Consider the following 13,882-nt stretch of genomic DNA (forward strand, 5'->3'; position numbering starts at 1 on the left):
CTTCACTCTGATGCTGATGAACTAGTACATGGATTTTTCTTTCCTTCAAATCGCAATCAGTCAATAAGTCAATGATTATGATTACCTTTGTTCTCTTCAGCAAATGCCATTCACTTTACAGATGAGAGTATCTGATCGTTGGACAGTGGGATCACTAATCAATTGCTGGCATCAGTATTCGAATGTTAATTAACCAAACTTTGAGAAAATATCCAAGTATTTGCCCTTTCTCATTGATATTCATGCAGGGGAGCCCTGGAGCCCTACATGAGGGAAACAACAACTCATTCATGCCTATTCCTATTTAAAGTGAGAGAAGAGAGTGAAAGCATATAGTGAACAGAAAGAACACGAGAGAGTGAAAGCAGAAAGTGAACAGCAAACATAGTGAAAGCAGAGACAACAACGGGGAGTGAAAAGAAAGTGAATAGAGAACAAGAGAAATTGAAAGCAGATAGTGAATAGAGAACAGGAGAGAGTAAAGCAGATAGTGAATAGAGAACAGGAGAGAGTGAAAGCACAGAGTGAATAGAGAACAGGAGAGAGTGAAAGCACAGTGAATAGAGAACAAGAGAAATTGAAAGCAGATAGTGAATAGAGAACAGGAGAGAGTAAAGCAGATAGTGAATAGAGAACAGGAGAGAGTGAAGCAGATAGTGAATAGAGAACAGGAGAGAGTAAAGGAGATAGTGAATAGAGAACAGGAGAGAGTGAAGCAGATAGTGAATAGAGAACAGGAGAGAGTGAAAGCACAGAGTGAATAGAGAACAGGAGAGAGTGAAAGCACAGTGAATAGAGAACAAGAGAAAGTGAAAGCATAGAGTGAATGGAGAACAAGAGAGAGTGAAAGCAGATCTCTTGCAGTGAGTCATTATTTACACTCCACAGTAGAGTTTCATACAAGGCTTCAAGAATGAAAATGAAAAAACAGGTTGACCAAAAACTGAATTTCTGGGATTGAATAGAATGTTCTAATATATCGTTAATCAACATACACACCTGTTGGTAGGTGCAGGCTAGAGATCCAGATACATCCAATTGAACAGAATTGAAGCTCAGCACTATAACACATTCATTTAATTTCCATAGCAATGCAATGACACAATGTCCATGGAATGTGCACCAATGGTGCCACACATGGTTGGTCCATCACGGCAATCTCAAATGGACCATGCCATATAATGGACCATGCCACATGCTTACTGAAGGTGGTTGTAACATGTATTACATGAGTGTTTTATGAAAATGAAATGAGAAGAAATAATGAAATATATTGATGAAAATGCATCCAGTATAAGGAAAAGTATTGATCTTGCCTTTAGGGCAACTGTTCCAAGGTATGGGGGTGGCTGGTGGTGTTTCAAGCCCAAACTGTTGTTTTGTATTGTATTGTCTATGCTGGTATGGTCAATGGCTTTCAGGCCTCCACCAGGAGCAGGAATTTAAAGTTTCTTAGATGTGCACAGGGAGTGGTAGCTTTGAGCCTCTTTCAGAATTTATTTTGGTGCTTTGGATTATGGATTACCATTTTTTTGGATTCCCTGGCAATTTTGAATATTTTTTCCCTCACTGCATTTCAGTGTCATGAAGGACATAAGGCATGGGAGTCTGATAGGACTATAGGTCTGATTCTACTCTTCATTTGCTGTTATGAACTGAGGTGAACTGTTTGAGAGGTTTTACTTTATAACCTGTGATTTATTTTGTGAACATTTCCTTTGGTGTGTGAAGCTCATTGGGACTCATTCATTGTGTATCATCATGTATTATGTGTTCATCTATATTCAGCTTTTGTTTTTTGCATATTCCACACTCATGTTTTGTTTTTCTATATTCTAAATTCATACCTTTTGTATCATTTATATTCAATACACTTGTTCATAAATGGTTACTGATATTTGTTTCTGGTAAGAGAGTACTGGTGAAGTACAACAAGGCCATGAAACAACGTTATTCAATTTAAAGATCTTTTGGTAAACACACAAACTCAAGTCCCCCAGGGCTGCAGAAAGCTGGTTACAGTAGCTGGTCTCAAGTCTCTTTAAAGCTCAACAGTGTAAGGCTATAGTAAGCGAAGAGAGGATCTATGCAGTTACCAGACACACAGGTAAGCAAATAAAAACCCAAGTGGAATATGAGCAACAACACTTGGCCTCCCAGCACTAGAAAAACATACAGCAAGGTGCATTCATGTGTACCTAAAATGAAGGACGGGGTGGCCTGAAGCATGAGACAAACCTCAAACACAAACTCAAATTGCCTTTATCCTGTGATGTTAAAATATTTTAGTCCTTGAAGTAGGGCTGTGCCATATAGCTGTCGCGATATATTGCATAGCTATTTTTAGCGCAATCCCCGGTATGTGGCGTTAGGTTTCTTCCCATACGTTTTTTCCCCTTTAGTCATACCTGATGTGGGAGCACACCTCCAGTTTTCCAAGGCCATGTGAAATGCTTCTGGGGGAAAAAACACCACTTGTATCTATTCAATGTTGATATCACAGCAACAGCACTATGCTGCTTCCATGTCATAGATAGCATGTCGGAAGCATTTCACTCAACTCCCACATCAGATATGACTAAAGGGAAAAAACATACAGGAAGAAACCTAACACAACATACTGGGGATAGCTGTTATTGCGCTAAAAATAGCTATGCGATATATCGCGACAGCTATATCGCACAGCCCTACCTTGAAGATACAAGATCAATTCCTCCCCTCCCAATGCATTACATATATGGACACATCCTTTTCCATTCCTCCACCGCTCCCTGGCATGTTCAAAAGTTTTGCTCACACAACTACAATGAAGTCACCATAAGTCACCAACCTCCACCCCCTTAAACTAATCATGTAACAATAAAGATTCATTATGCCTTTTGCATAATGCACAACAGAGGTTTTCAACAATCAATTGATTACAAACACATGACTATTAACTTCCAATTACCTCATAAAGAAAAACTTCTGATTCTGATTCGGCAAAATACATTTGATAATACAGACGTTTTTACCTTCCAGTTGTTGACAGTCCCCATACTTTCTCCATTCCTGTGGTTTCATTCTGCATAGCTCGTTTGCTGAATCCCAAGCCCACCCTGTCATACGTGCACACCTGAGAGTAAAAACACCAGACAGGAAGACCAAATCAAACACCTGACACAGTAACACGAGTGAGCACACACTACAGAGGGTGACGTCAACAGGACTGCCATTAGTTTCCACAGCTAGGAACCTGGGTCTTTAGCCTGTTGAGCGTATCTCTTCGTGCATCATGCAAACAGCAAGGGGTGGTGGCTTGAAACCCCAGACAGGCCCATCCCCTTCAGCATTTGCATACCGGTCAAAATTCACTACCATTGAAATGAAGAATCCTCCTGCTGTACAGGCACTGGCCAAAGTTTGAAAAAGTACTCATAAGTACTCTGTAAACAAGGCCTCACAAGGACTTTACCTCCTCTTGAGGTTAAAAAAAAAAAAAAAAAAAAAACTTCACACATTTGTATCTGTCGTTATCGTGCTTTAATGCCAAAGCTTATCTGGACTTCAAATCGGATAAGTTCAAATGACAAATTCCATCACTTCCAGATCAGATTTCCCAAGTCGGGTTTGAGGAAACCTGACGCCAGCCAGTCGTTTCAGATCAACCATGAAACCAGCAGCAGAGGGAAAGGAAACTGTGAGCCTGACTTATTTTAGCACACAGTGTGAGGCTCATAGGAGCATCTACAGCTAAGGGTTGACATGCAGAATTCTACCTCAGGTGAAGGAGAGCTGCTCCGTTTAGCCTCTGTCAGCACTCAAACCCAATTATGGCTGAAACCAGACTTCCTTTGGTTAGGAAACGTCCATCCAACTCGCTCTGGAGTACCATGCCAAGTCTGTAAGCAGCACCCCTATGGATCAACATGATGCACTTCACCATATTCTGCGGCCACTGAAACAAGAGATGCTACTGGATGATTAGCCAGTATTCATTTCCTATTTGCTCAGCTCTACTTTTTGCTTTATTTTACTCAGTGAGAGAATTGCAATATTAACAGCAGATCTGTTTTGGCTACGGTGAAATCGGTGGTGTTATTGTGGCCTTTGCATTTAATCAGCTGGGAAAATATACATTGGAGGAAAGAGCACACCTCATAGCTGAAAAAAGATGAGGCAGTTCATGCAACAGTGTTAAGTCGCAAACTATTTCCACCTGTAAGTGCACACAAAGAAGCTAAACACTACAAAATATAAAAGGGATGTTCAAGTATAAACTTTAAACGTGGAATAGACTTTGTTTAAAGATACAGCTTGTATGTCTGTATGGTCTACAGGTCCTGTTTTCCTACAGATGGAAAATAATCCAATATGGGTCCCCCAAGTCTCCACCATGCTGCCTTATTGATCTCCCCTGCTGCGTATGCCTCCGCGCGCCATCACTCACTCACTAATGCACTCTGTAATCCTGCTGCTAATCAACTCAAGTTGTAGACCCTGTTACGCAGCAATTGTACTGTAATGGCTTTCCTGCATACCCAGTCGAAACAAAAGAGAATGAAGAAACTCAATTTCCCAGTGAAAATCGTTTCGGATATTAGAGCTTCACAAATCCGAACGTGTGCCCACATGTTTGCGTTGTCTGGCCAGCGAACAGATTTATGCCACGGCAGTAAAGCAGTGGCACAGCAATGCATGTTGGGAAGAGACAGCAGGATGAGTCTCTAACCCCATTAGAGTGAGGGGTCGAATTTGGACAAACAGTAGACCGCTGTCCGTCAGCTTAAATCTTTGCTGCCCTGCATTTGTTTATTGATAAGCGATGGCATATGTTCAAGGGAGCTCGCCCTCGGTTGCCACTAACAACAAGCAACGTGACCATATTAATAAAATCACATTCGCTTCCTGGGGACTGCTGTAAGAAGGCAATTCATTGCAGTGTATTACTCAAAGCATTAATTATGGTTCACTGCATAAGGCAGACAGTGTCTGAGCAGCTTACTAAGTCTGTAATTAAGATGATTTGTTCATGAGAAAAGCTTTTTTAACCCCAACTGTTGCTATGCAGTCATCTTAACACATGTTGGGAAAAGGGCCACAGAATCAATGGATATGTTACATTTATCTGAGCAAATTAATTGGTACTGTAGTAAGCTACAGTAGAATTTTAACAAAATTATATTTAAACGAGCTGTATGTTACAGTGCCACAATGGCTAAGTGAATATGGTTAACGAAGTACATTAAAATCTTGATCACAGTGTAATGAATGCTGTGTGGTATTCTGTACTCTAAAGAGTAAAGTGCCTTTCTAAGCTTTGTAAATTGTTAAATCTTACTCAGATGGTAAACTGTTAATCTGTCATCATGCTACTCTTGTCTAGTACAGCGATCTTACACACATCACTATCACATACCTGTCACATGTCCATAACACTCAAGGGTCCAGCTTTATCAAAACTGTTAGTTCATTCTCTGTACTTTTCAATGACATCATTCCTATGCACAGACCGCAGAATTACCCTAACATTACCATGACCCTGGGGTCAATAAACCTCTCAGCTTTCAAACCAAAGCAGTGGACTGATAAGGGTTCAGTGATTAGAGATGTCAGTTGTTGTTTCTGAATGGTTAGCCATCAAAATAAATGCATTCATATCAAAAAACTTCACATAAGCTTCCACAAGCTCCTAATTTTAGCTAATATAATGGGATGTTGTGATCTAATGACAATGTATATATTTGAATGGGACATAGCTATCAGAATGATGCGTGCAGTACACATGATGTGTGCTGATAAAATGAATTAGCCTCTTTGGGGATCAATCATGTTTTTGTATCACAGCATCTACCTTTATGACAACTCCATTACAATTCATAAATACAGTATTGAGGGTCAGTATGCACTATGTGAAAATGAAAGAAAGGTATCCTTTATTCAAATTAAAGCAGAAAACAGGTTCCCTGAAAAATCATCTGTGCCCGCAGACTGCTTCTAACACTCCTGCTCAGGGGGCATCAACCTATTACAGCCTGTTTCTCATTCTCCTGCTCTCAACTGTAAGGAGCATCAACTAATTAACAAACAAACCACAGTGCCGTCGGTAAACAGCAGTGGTTGTAATGCATATAAATGCCCAGTCAGAAACACTAACATGCTTCAGCCCTAAAGTCTGCCTGTGACTTGGGGAATGTATGAGGAGTGAAGATGTCCAGACAACCGTCAAATTAGCTACCAAATGAGAAAAATGGGTTTGGCACAAAACAACCAGGTCTGGTGACTTGTTATTCTTACAATGTTATGCTCATAACTACTGTCTATCATTAAAATGTAATGACTTTGTTTTGTATCCTAGCCTAGTTTTTCCAGCTCTACTATTAAACACATTTGGCCTTGACCCTTTTAAACAATGAATTTGCTTTCTTTCAACATTCACAACCTTCTCAGTGCATGCTGTATTTGAATTTTTTGGGATATTCTGATCTCACTGTAGATTGGTCAGACATCCACACTGTACCAGTAAGACTGATCAGAACCTCAAATTGCTGTTTCCTTCTGCTCTTGGTGGATGAGAGAAAGCAACAGTGGAAAGTAAATGATATGCATTCAATCAAATCCACATATTGACATCTGGGGAGGGAATACACCCACAGGCCACAAAACACAGGTCACCACACTATACCATCTCTGTCACATTCATTTTTTCCCAGTAAGCTACTTAGTTCTCTTTGTTCTGAAATGGAATGGGCCAATTACTCAAAAGCAGACATTTGATTGAAAATAAAAATGATTGTTTGCATGGCCAGAATGCATGCAGCAATAAATTAGCCAAGATTACAGTCGAGGCACTTTCCTTTCCATGGGAGTGTTTACTATGAGGATGGATACAGATACAGCACTGTGTTGATGTGAGGCAATACTACCTGAGAGCCTGCAATCTACCTGCCATTCTGAGACATGTTTAATGACCTGGAGGCACAATCTAACAACCTAACTTTTGTTTTATTGCAAACCATGGAGACCACACTTGACTTGCTAGCAAGCTACATTATAACAAACCAGCAAGAACAATGTGAAGTTTACTTTTCCTGGTTCGTGAGCCACAAAGAATTGCTGAAAAGCATGAGCATACTGCTAGTTACTATGGAATCCTGCTGTTAGTAAATTTTGATTAAAAAAAACTTGTGTATGCTGCACTGTGAACATCACTGAAAAGTAAAATATTTTCATTGAAATATGGTCATCATAGTTTTGGTCCTCAGTTCTGAAGTCAAACCAAACCTAACACCATACTGAGATTAAAAAGTAATGATTTTGTCGTGGGCACACAACAAAAAAATGTTTGGTATACTGTTCAATTTCACAGCCATACCAAGTTATGTCATATAAATCATGTTATAATTTGTGATGAACATTTTTAAGCAACACCATTCTTTTATTTAATCAAGAAAAATCCCTTAGTAACTTCTGGAAACATGGAACAAAACATATTTGAATATATAACACTTAATGCAATCCTTGATTAATTAAAACAAATACAATAATATGACTCACTTAAATTATTTATACCACCATGTGAATTGTTGGTGCCATTTATATTACAATGCCCTGGAGCAGTTAGTGTCCTTAGCTAAATTCAGACAAAAGTTAATATTTTGAATTAGTGATTTTTAAGTGTCTCTGTAGTAACCTGTGCTGTGTAGACTCCAAAGGTGTCTTCCCTGTTCACATTTGTTTTGCTTTTTTTCCTTCTTCAAGATGCGCCTGATGGTCTTCCAATATCTCATACCGTGTAGACCAAGGATTGCCAATTTCACAGCTGCATCTTTTCTGCAAGGCTAATCTCTGTGGTAAGACTCAAGAAGGCAGAATTTTTGATCTGTAAAAAGCTTATTCCTGCCATGCCGACCGGCATCCAGGCTGAACTGCACAAATATTCCCTGTCAGGTTCTTTGATATCTAGCTTGAAATGTAGGAAAGAATCAGTCCTAGTTATTTTGGTCACTAAATGTTTTTGATTCTGATATTCTTTTAGGACTGCATTGTACCAATGGTTTAATCAAATCACCCAGCATGGGGTTCATGTCGTCACAGGACACAAAGACCAGTAGATCTGCTCAGCGACTGTCTTGCGCTGATGGTCCTGAGTAAGCAGAAAATCTGCTCCAACACTTGCCATTAGAAGAACTGGAGACTTGGCACATCTTTGGAAATTACAGCCAAGTAAGTACTATGTGGGACCCCAACTCCAAAACAGGGAACCTGGCTCTGGAAAGAAATCAATTCTGAATTGATGTTAGGAGTTTGCCAAAGACGATATTGCTTTTTTCCAGGACTTAAGTTCTTTTTGATCAGATCGCACATTCGAAGCGTTCCTGTGCTTTGGTGCCCCATGTGGGTGGTGAGCTTTGCTGTGAAACATGAAACCACACAAAATCCCTCTGAACGATCAGTGAGTCCCTGTGGTGGGCTGAACACTTCAAATTAGAATGTGACGAGGCTGCCTCCTTGCTTGTTCTTCCAAATCATCTTTAACAGTCTCAGCACACCGGAAGGCTGTAAGACTTAAGATGGCCATGGGCAGTGCAATCAAAAATACTGAAATACTGACTTTCAGCCTCTTTCGGGGGGGGGCTGAAATTAACTGTTACTAATGAGTAGCTCCCATCTAAGTGAATATACAGCATTGTTAATCATACTGAGGTGGAAAGGGGGGGAGGGCTTTCTTATTGCCAATTACACTGGAAAATGGGAATTTGGCCCAAGACCCACTTAACAAACTAAAATGCTGAAGTAACAACACTGTTGCTGTGTCCACAGTGTACACACATTGATTCAGAATCAACTTCTCTAGGGAGCAAGGTGGCCCAATCAGCCAACAGTCCTACTAACCCGTTTGTTTAATACCTGTCCATAGCACAAAAGTGCTGTACAGCTGGTGATCCAGACCCTCTGTATATGCTGGCTGTCCTTTGAGCTCAGCTCACAAGTAATTAGGTATGACCAAGCTGTTAAGCAAACACAGATCTGGATTTGACAAGTCTACATTTAATCTGCCATGCATTTTTTTGTAAATGAAATGAGCTGTTGGAGGTGCATTTGAGCCAACGTAAAGATGAAATGAAGCTGTTCATTCAACACATTTTTGTTACAAATGGGTCTGAAACACACTGCTGTACACAGCTTATCTCCAAGTGATACCATATGGCCACTTTTGTTAGAGTAAGGGCACTAGGATGAATGTGAGGGATAAAAGAACATGCAGTGACATTTCAAAGGTCAGCAAAAACATATTAGCATAATGATTTTTGGTGGAGCGTGCCTTTAAAAGGTTTGATTTGGGTAATAGCTTGAGACGCCCTCATAACCTTTCCACGTTGCTTGCTTGCAAGCCTTTTCATGGTGACATACAGTATGATAATAGCTAACCCCAAGCCATCCAAGCTTGAACACAACTTCACTGGAATATAATGTGGATTCACTAGATCTGACTCATTCATTTATGACTCTCTCATAAGGGCATTTTTGGACACACTGGGTAGAAAAGCTTTTAGAAATTCACGGGTAAGGTTTCGACACTGACCTTTGTTATTTGGGAGAGCTCTTCTTGAATATGGTACCACACATCCGACGCCGTACCAGTAGGAGCATCCAGCATAACTGCAAAGGAATCAAACATAGCACAGATGATGCAATGCAAAACAAATATTACTCATATTGAGACAGCAATGCTGGGATAGCAAAACTGAGATAGCAAATCTGAGAAAGCAAAACTGGGAAAGCAAAACTGTGATAGTAATACTGGGACAGCAAAACTGACAGCAATACTCAGAGAGCAAATCTGAGATATCAATACTGGGATAACAAAATCCGGCAGGCCTTCTGTTCTTCAACACTTACATTACTTTTATTCATGGAAGATGCTCTTATCCAGAGCAAGTTACAAAAAGTGTATTCAATCAGGCATATAGCAGTATATATACTGACTCATTCTGCCATATTTATAAAACTGAGAGAACACTGCAACAATAAGAGCTGTCATAAAACATCAAAGGATGTTCAAACAGCTGCCAAACAGGTCTGTACTGTTTTCTCGATCTCAGCTTTGACACTGATAATGATAAAATACAAATGCATCTGTCACTTGTCTTCCTCCAACATTTCTGTCATGTGTACTGAATTAACAGAGGAAAAAGCTGGTTTACCAACAGGTTGTCCTCGTCCTTTACACATCAGATGGATCTTTTGACCTAAACCAATATCCACCGAAAGTCCCCCTGCAGAAAGAAATATGTGAACAGTGTGAATATTGACAAGCTTCAAGTACAGAACTCATAAGTGCTTAAGCAAATAGAGTTTGCTTCACACAAAAGACTGCACTGTGAAAACATGGTCTGGCTTCTCTGCTAGTGGCTTTACTTTTAAGTCTTTACTGTATAATACAACCAAGACATTTTCTCCTACACATAAAACCTACACAATGTGTTCATTTTATACAAACTCATCTTCTTCATTGTGTATTTCTTCTGAAGTTTGTATGTGCGTACAACTGTCCATGAGGTAATTTCTGAAACAGGCGAGGACAGTCAAGGTAAGACCAAGACTCTATTCATGCCATTGGTACTTAAATTGGATAACACAATAGTAACAATAAAAGACAAGGGTTTGACTTTTATTCACATGACGGTTTTCACTGACGTAAGGGCAAACCATTGCAGCGCAAAGCGCTAATAATTTAAATAAGAACCAAAATGCAAACATTTCCACATGAGCCCACTTAACAACAGAATTCGAGAATCTATGCTTTTACCTTTTGGTATTAACATAAGCGCCTCTCGTTGCAGTGATGCGTAATTCAAAAAAGGAGGGATGAATATGACGAGAAGAACCACTTTTCCTACTGAAGTAACTGTCGACCAGAGCCCGTTTTTCCTCTCAGCGCTATCGCCGTCGTTTGATTCCGCAGCCTGCTTAAATGGAAAAAATGACAGATGTCTATATCATGCAACTATTCTGCAGTTATCGACAAGGAACTAAAAATCTGATGCAAAATCGGTGTTCACTATCACGTTTTAAATAAATCTGTGGAGAACATGACAAACAAAACATCAATAATGATCCACTTCGTGTTCTTCGCACGACAAAAATCCCAAACAAAAACCAACGTTCATTATACATTTCACTCGCCTAACAGTGTGACCTGAATAGGTTGATCGACGTTTATTACTGTAGCTTGCAAGAGATCATTTACGTTAGCTATCTAGGAAGAAATATCGAAGACGGGGATAAAAATTCAAACTAATGTAGGTTTTCTGACTAGGTGGTTATCTTGGTCCCGATTTAACCATTCTCTTCGCATTCCCCGACAGAGATGTGTTTGTGCCGGGTGAGTTGTCTAGTTAGCTACTATTGACACTGCATATGGTGTGTATGCTAGCTAGCTACCTTGTTTATATCAACTTTGGAATTTCCTCCATGTTCATCTTGAGCAGCTGTCCTTTTGCGTAACATGTCTTAAAAAACGTCAAACAAATTTCAGTTCAGACAACAATACGCTTCTAAGTGATGCTATCCAGCTAGTTAGTAGCGCAGCGTGCCGAATAAATACATGTGTACTTTCTAACGAGCAACGCAACTTCCTTGTTCTGTACAGTGGCCGAGGCAAGACATCGTACAAGCGTTTTGTATCGTAAGCCTTATGCAAGTCAGTGAAGACTGATGTTACCTCTCTTTTTCCTGCGAGACGCAAATACTTAAGGAATATATTTAACCGAGTGTTTCCCTATGTCAGGACAGAAAAACCGGTAATGTACCCCTACGGTTAGGAACAACGGTCCACACAAGGTATAGGTGAACATGAATTAAATGTTAGCCTACAAACCAAAGGCATATTATGCTAACATTGTGTTCAATTTGGACAGATCGTGCTAACTTTCACTGGCATTTTTTTACTATTATTTTGCATAATAGAAAAGCATGAGATATTAAAAGCACTAATACACCGATACACATACATACGGTCAAGCTATTGTTTGTGCGACAAGTTCCACAGTGCACCACAGCGGAGCAAACATCAGGCAGAGGATAGGCACTAGGCACTAATTGCCTAGCAAGTTGCTAGAGGGTGCTAATAAGTGGTGAGATGAAGGGATGTTGGCCAATGTAATCGATCCACTCACTGCAGAATGAAGCCAACTGTTTTACCGTTCCCCATCTCAGAACATCTAAAATCTTGGGCTATAGGGCACAACCTGCATTTGAACCAAGTGCTTTCACCAGCCCAGTTGGGAGCCCACAGTTGCATCTTTTGTGCTTCATGTCATTTTAATCTATATATGCCAACAATACAATTACTCTTTTCAAACTATGAGCCTTGAACAATACTCATTTTAAGAGGGACAGGAACCATGCATAATGACTTTCAGAGGATAAGGTTATTGAAAGTGTTTTGTCTCCACATAACATATGTTTGTTACTGTACCTGGGACCCTTCATTCTTTTATTCTTAAAAAGCTTCTATGTCATATTTTCAAAGGCTTCTATGGCCCTGTTCACTAGTGGTGTTCAAAACGATTCTTTTTAGTGATTCCTTTCGTTCAGTTCAATAAAATTATTCGAATCTTTGACTCACTGATTTGTTCATTTCCATATCCGGTCTGGCGGCATACACGAATCTGTAAAAAGTTTTATTGCATTTTAAAAGTTACTGTACATTGTTCCAAACATCATGTCCATTATTAGCCTGCTCTATTAACAATACTTAAATCGTAATATTCATTACATGAAACTGCACCATGATATTCAAACAATCATGGAGCCACAAAGTATACTTCGGCTTATGCATCACATTTCTGTTTTGTTTTGTAGCCTACTATGTTGATTTGTCAGTATTTATTAATAAGGACTTTATTCACGTTAAAAGGAAATGTGATGTCAACATTAAACACATCGTAGCCTACGTAAAATTCCAGTTGTGATAAACAAGAACTGCGATACATTGTGCGCACCTAAAATATGCTACTGCTAAAAATGTAAATATAAAATAATATTGCAGGTAGATGAGCAAAATAATATTTAATATTGTTTTTAATTCCTATAATAATGTCACGGAAGCGATCTGATTCCTTTTGTATCGTCACAGTCAATGGCGGATGTAGCCCAAGCCTGCTATACTGAGAACTAGCGATTCTGGCAACACGTAGTCACCAGATCTTCATAGTCAGTGAATCTTTGGAGTCCGAATGAACTGGTGAACTGAGGACTCAAAGGAACTGGTGAACTGAGGAACTTGTCAGCACAGTCACCAGTTCCTTTGAGTCCAAATGAACCGGTGAACTGAGGACTCAAAGGAACTTGTGAACTGAGGAACTTTTCAGCACAGTCACCAGTTCCTTTGAGTCCGAACAAACTGGTAAACTGAGGAATTTGTCAACAGAATGGCCTTGCGTTTAAGGAGATTTGCAAAGTGTTAATCATCCTTGATTCAAGAACGCGGGACTTGGTTCCACTTACCTGGAGAGCCTCGTCCGTCAGTGATGGGTAAATTACTACGAATCCCTCAGCTTGACAGAGGTCCAGAGGCCAAAGGGGAACTGCCTTTGAAGAGATGGAGTGCTGATACCAAGATCAAATTACACAGAAACTTTCATTCACGTTGCTATACCAGGAATAAGCACACCATACAGCTGAAACTGAAATACCAGTTTTGCTTCATTGATTATGTATGTTTTTTCCCATCTGAGTCCTTAATAGGAGATGAAATTAAGCCCGCACCCTTCTGGTCCACTGGGCCACTCTGCGACAGCAATCTCAGCCACCTTGCTGTGTGCACAAGCACATTGATTGATAACTGTTTACATGTTCAAACTTGGATCATTTGGATCATTTTTAGGGTTTTTGC

At 39.8% G+C, this 13,882-nt stretch overlaps 1 protein-coding gene across 2 annotated transcripts in view; it reads right to left on the minus strand.

The window, feature by feature from the left end:
* si:dkey-122a22.2 overlaps nucleotides 1–11,605 on the minus strand; it is a 32,344-nt gene extending 20,739 nt beyond the window's left edge. The window contains exons 1-5 of one of the 2 annotated variants that reach the window (XM_036539385.1): nucleotides 11,428–11,605; nucleotides 10,793–10,949; nucleotides 10,188–10,259; nucleotides 9,566–9,642; nucleotides 3,015–3,115 (exon numbers count right to left, since the gene is read on the minus strand). In XM_036539385.1, the coding sequence (XP_036395278.1) occupies nucleotides 3,015–3,115; nucleotides 9,566–9,642; nucleotides 10,188–10,259; nucleotides 10,793–10,949; nucleotides 11,428–11,493 (473 nt within the window). In that variant the 5' untranslated portion in view covers nucleotides 11,494–11,605. Of the gene's footprint in view, nucleotides 1–3,014; nucleotides 3,116–9,565; nucleotides 9,643–10,187; nucleotides 10,260–10,792; nucleotides 10,953–11,427 lie in introns of both variants that reach the window. The other variant, XM_036539384.1, reaches the window with a different exon arrangement.
* Nucleotides 11,606–13,882: the final 2,277 nt, after the last annotated feature.

The sequence above is a fragment of the Megalops cyprinoides genome, chromosome 10, assembly GCF_013368585.1.
Source record: "Megalops cyprinoides isolate fMegCyp1 chromosome 10, fMegCyp1.pri, whole genome shotgun sequence".
Lineage (NCBI taxonomy): Eukaryota > Metazoa > Chordata > Actinopteri > Elopiformes > Megalopidae > Megalops > Megalops cyprinoides.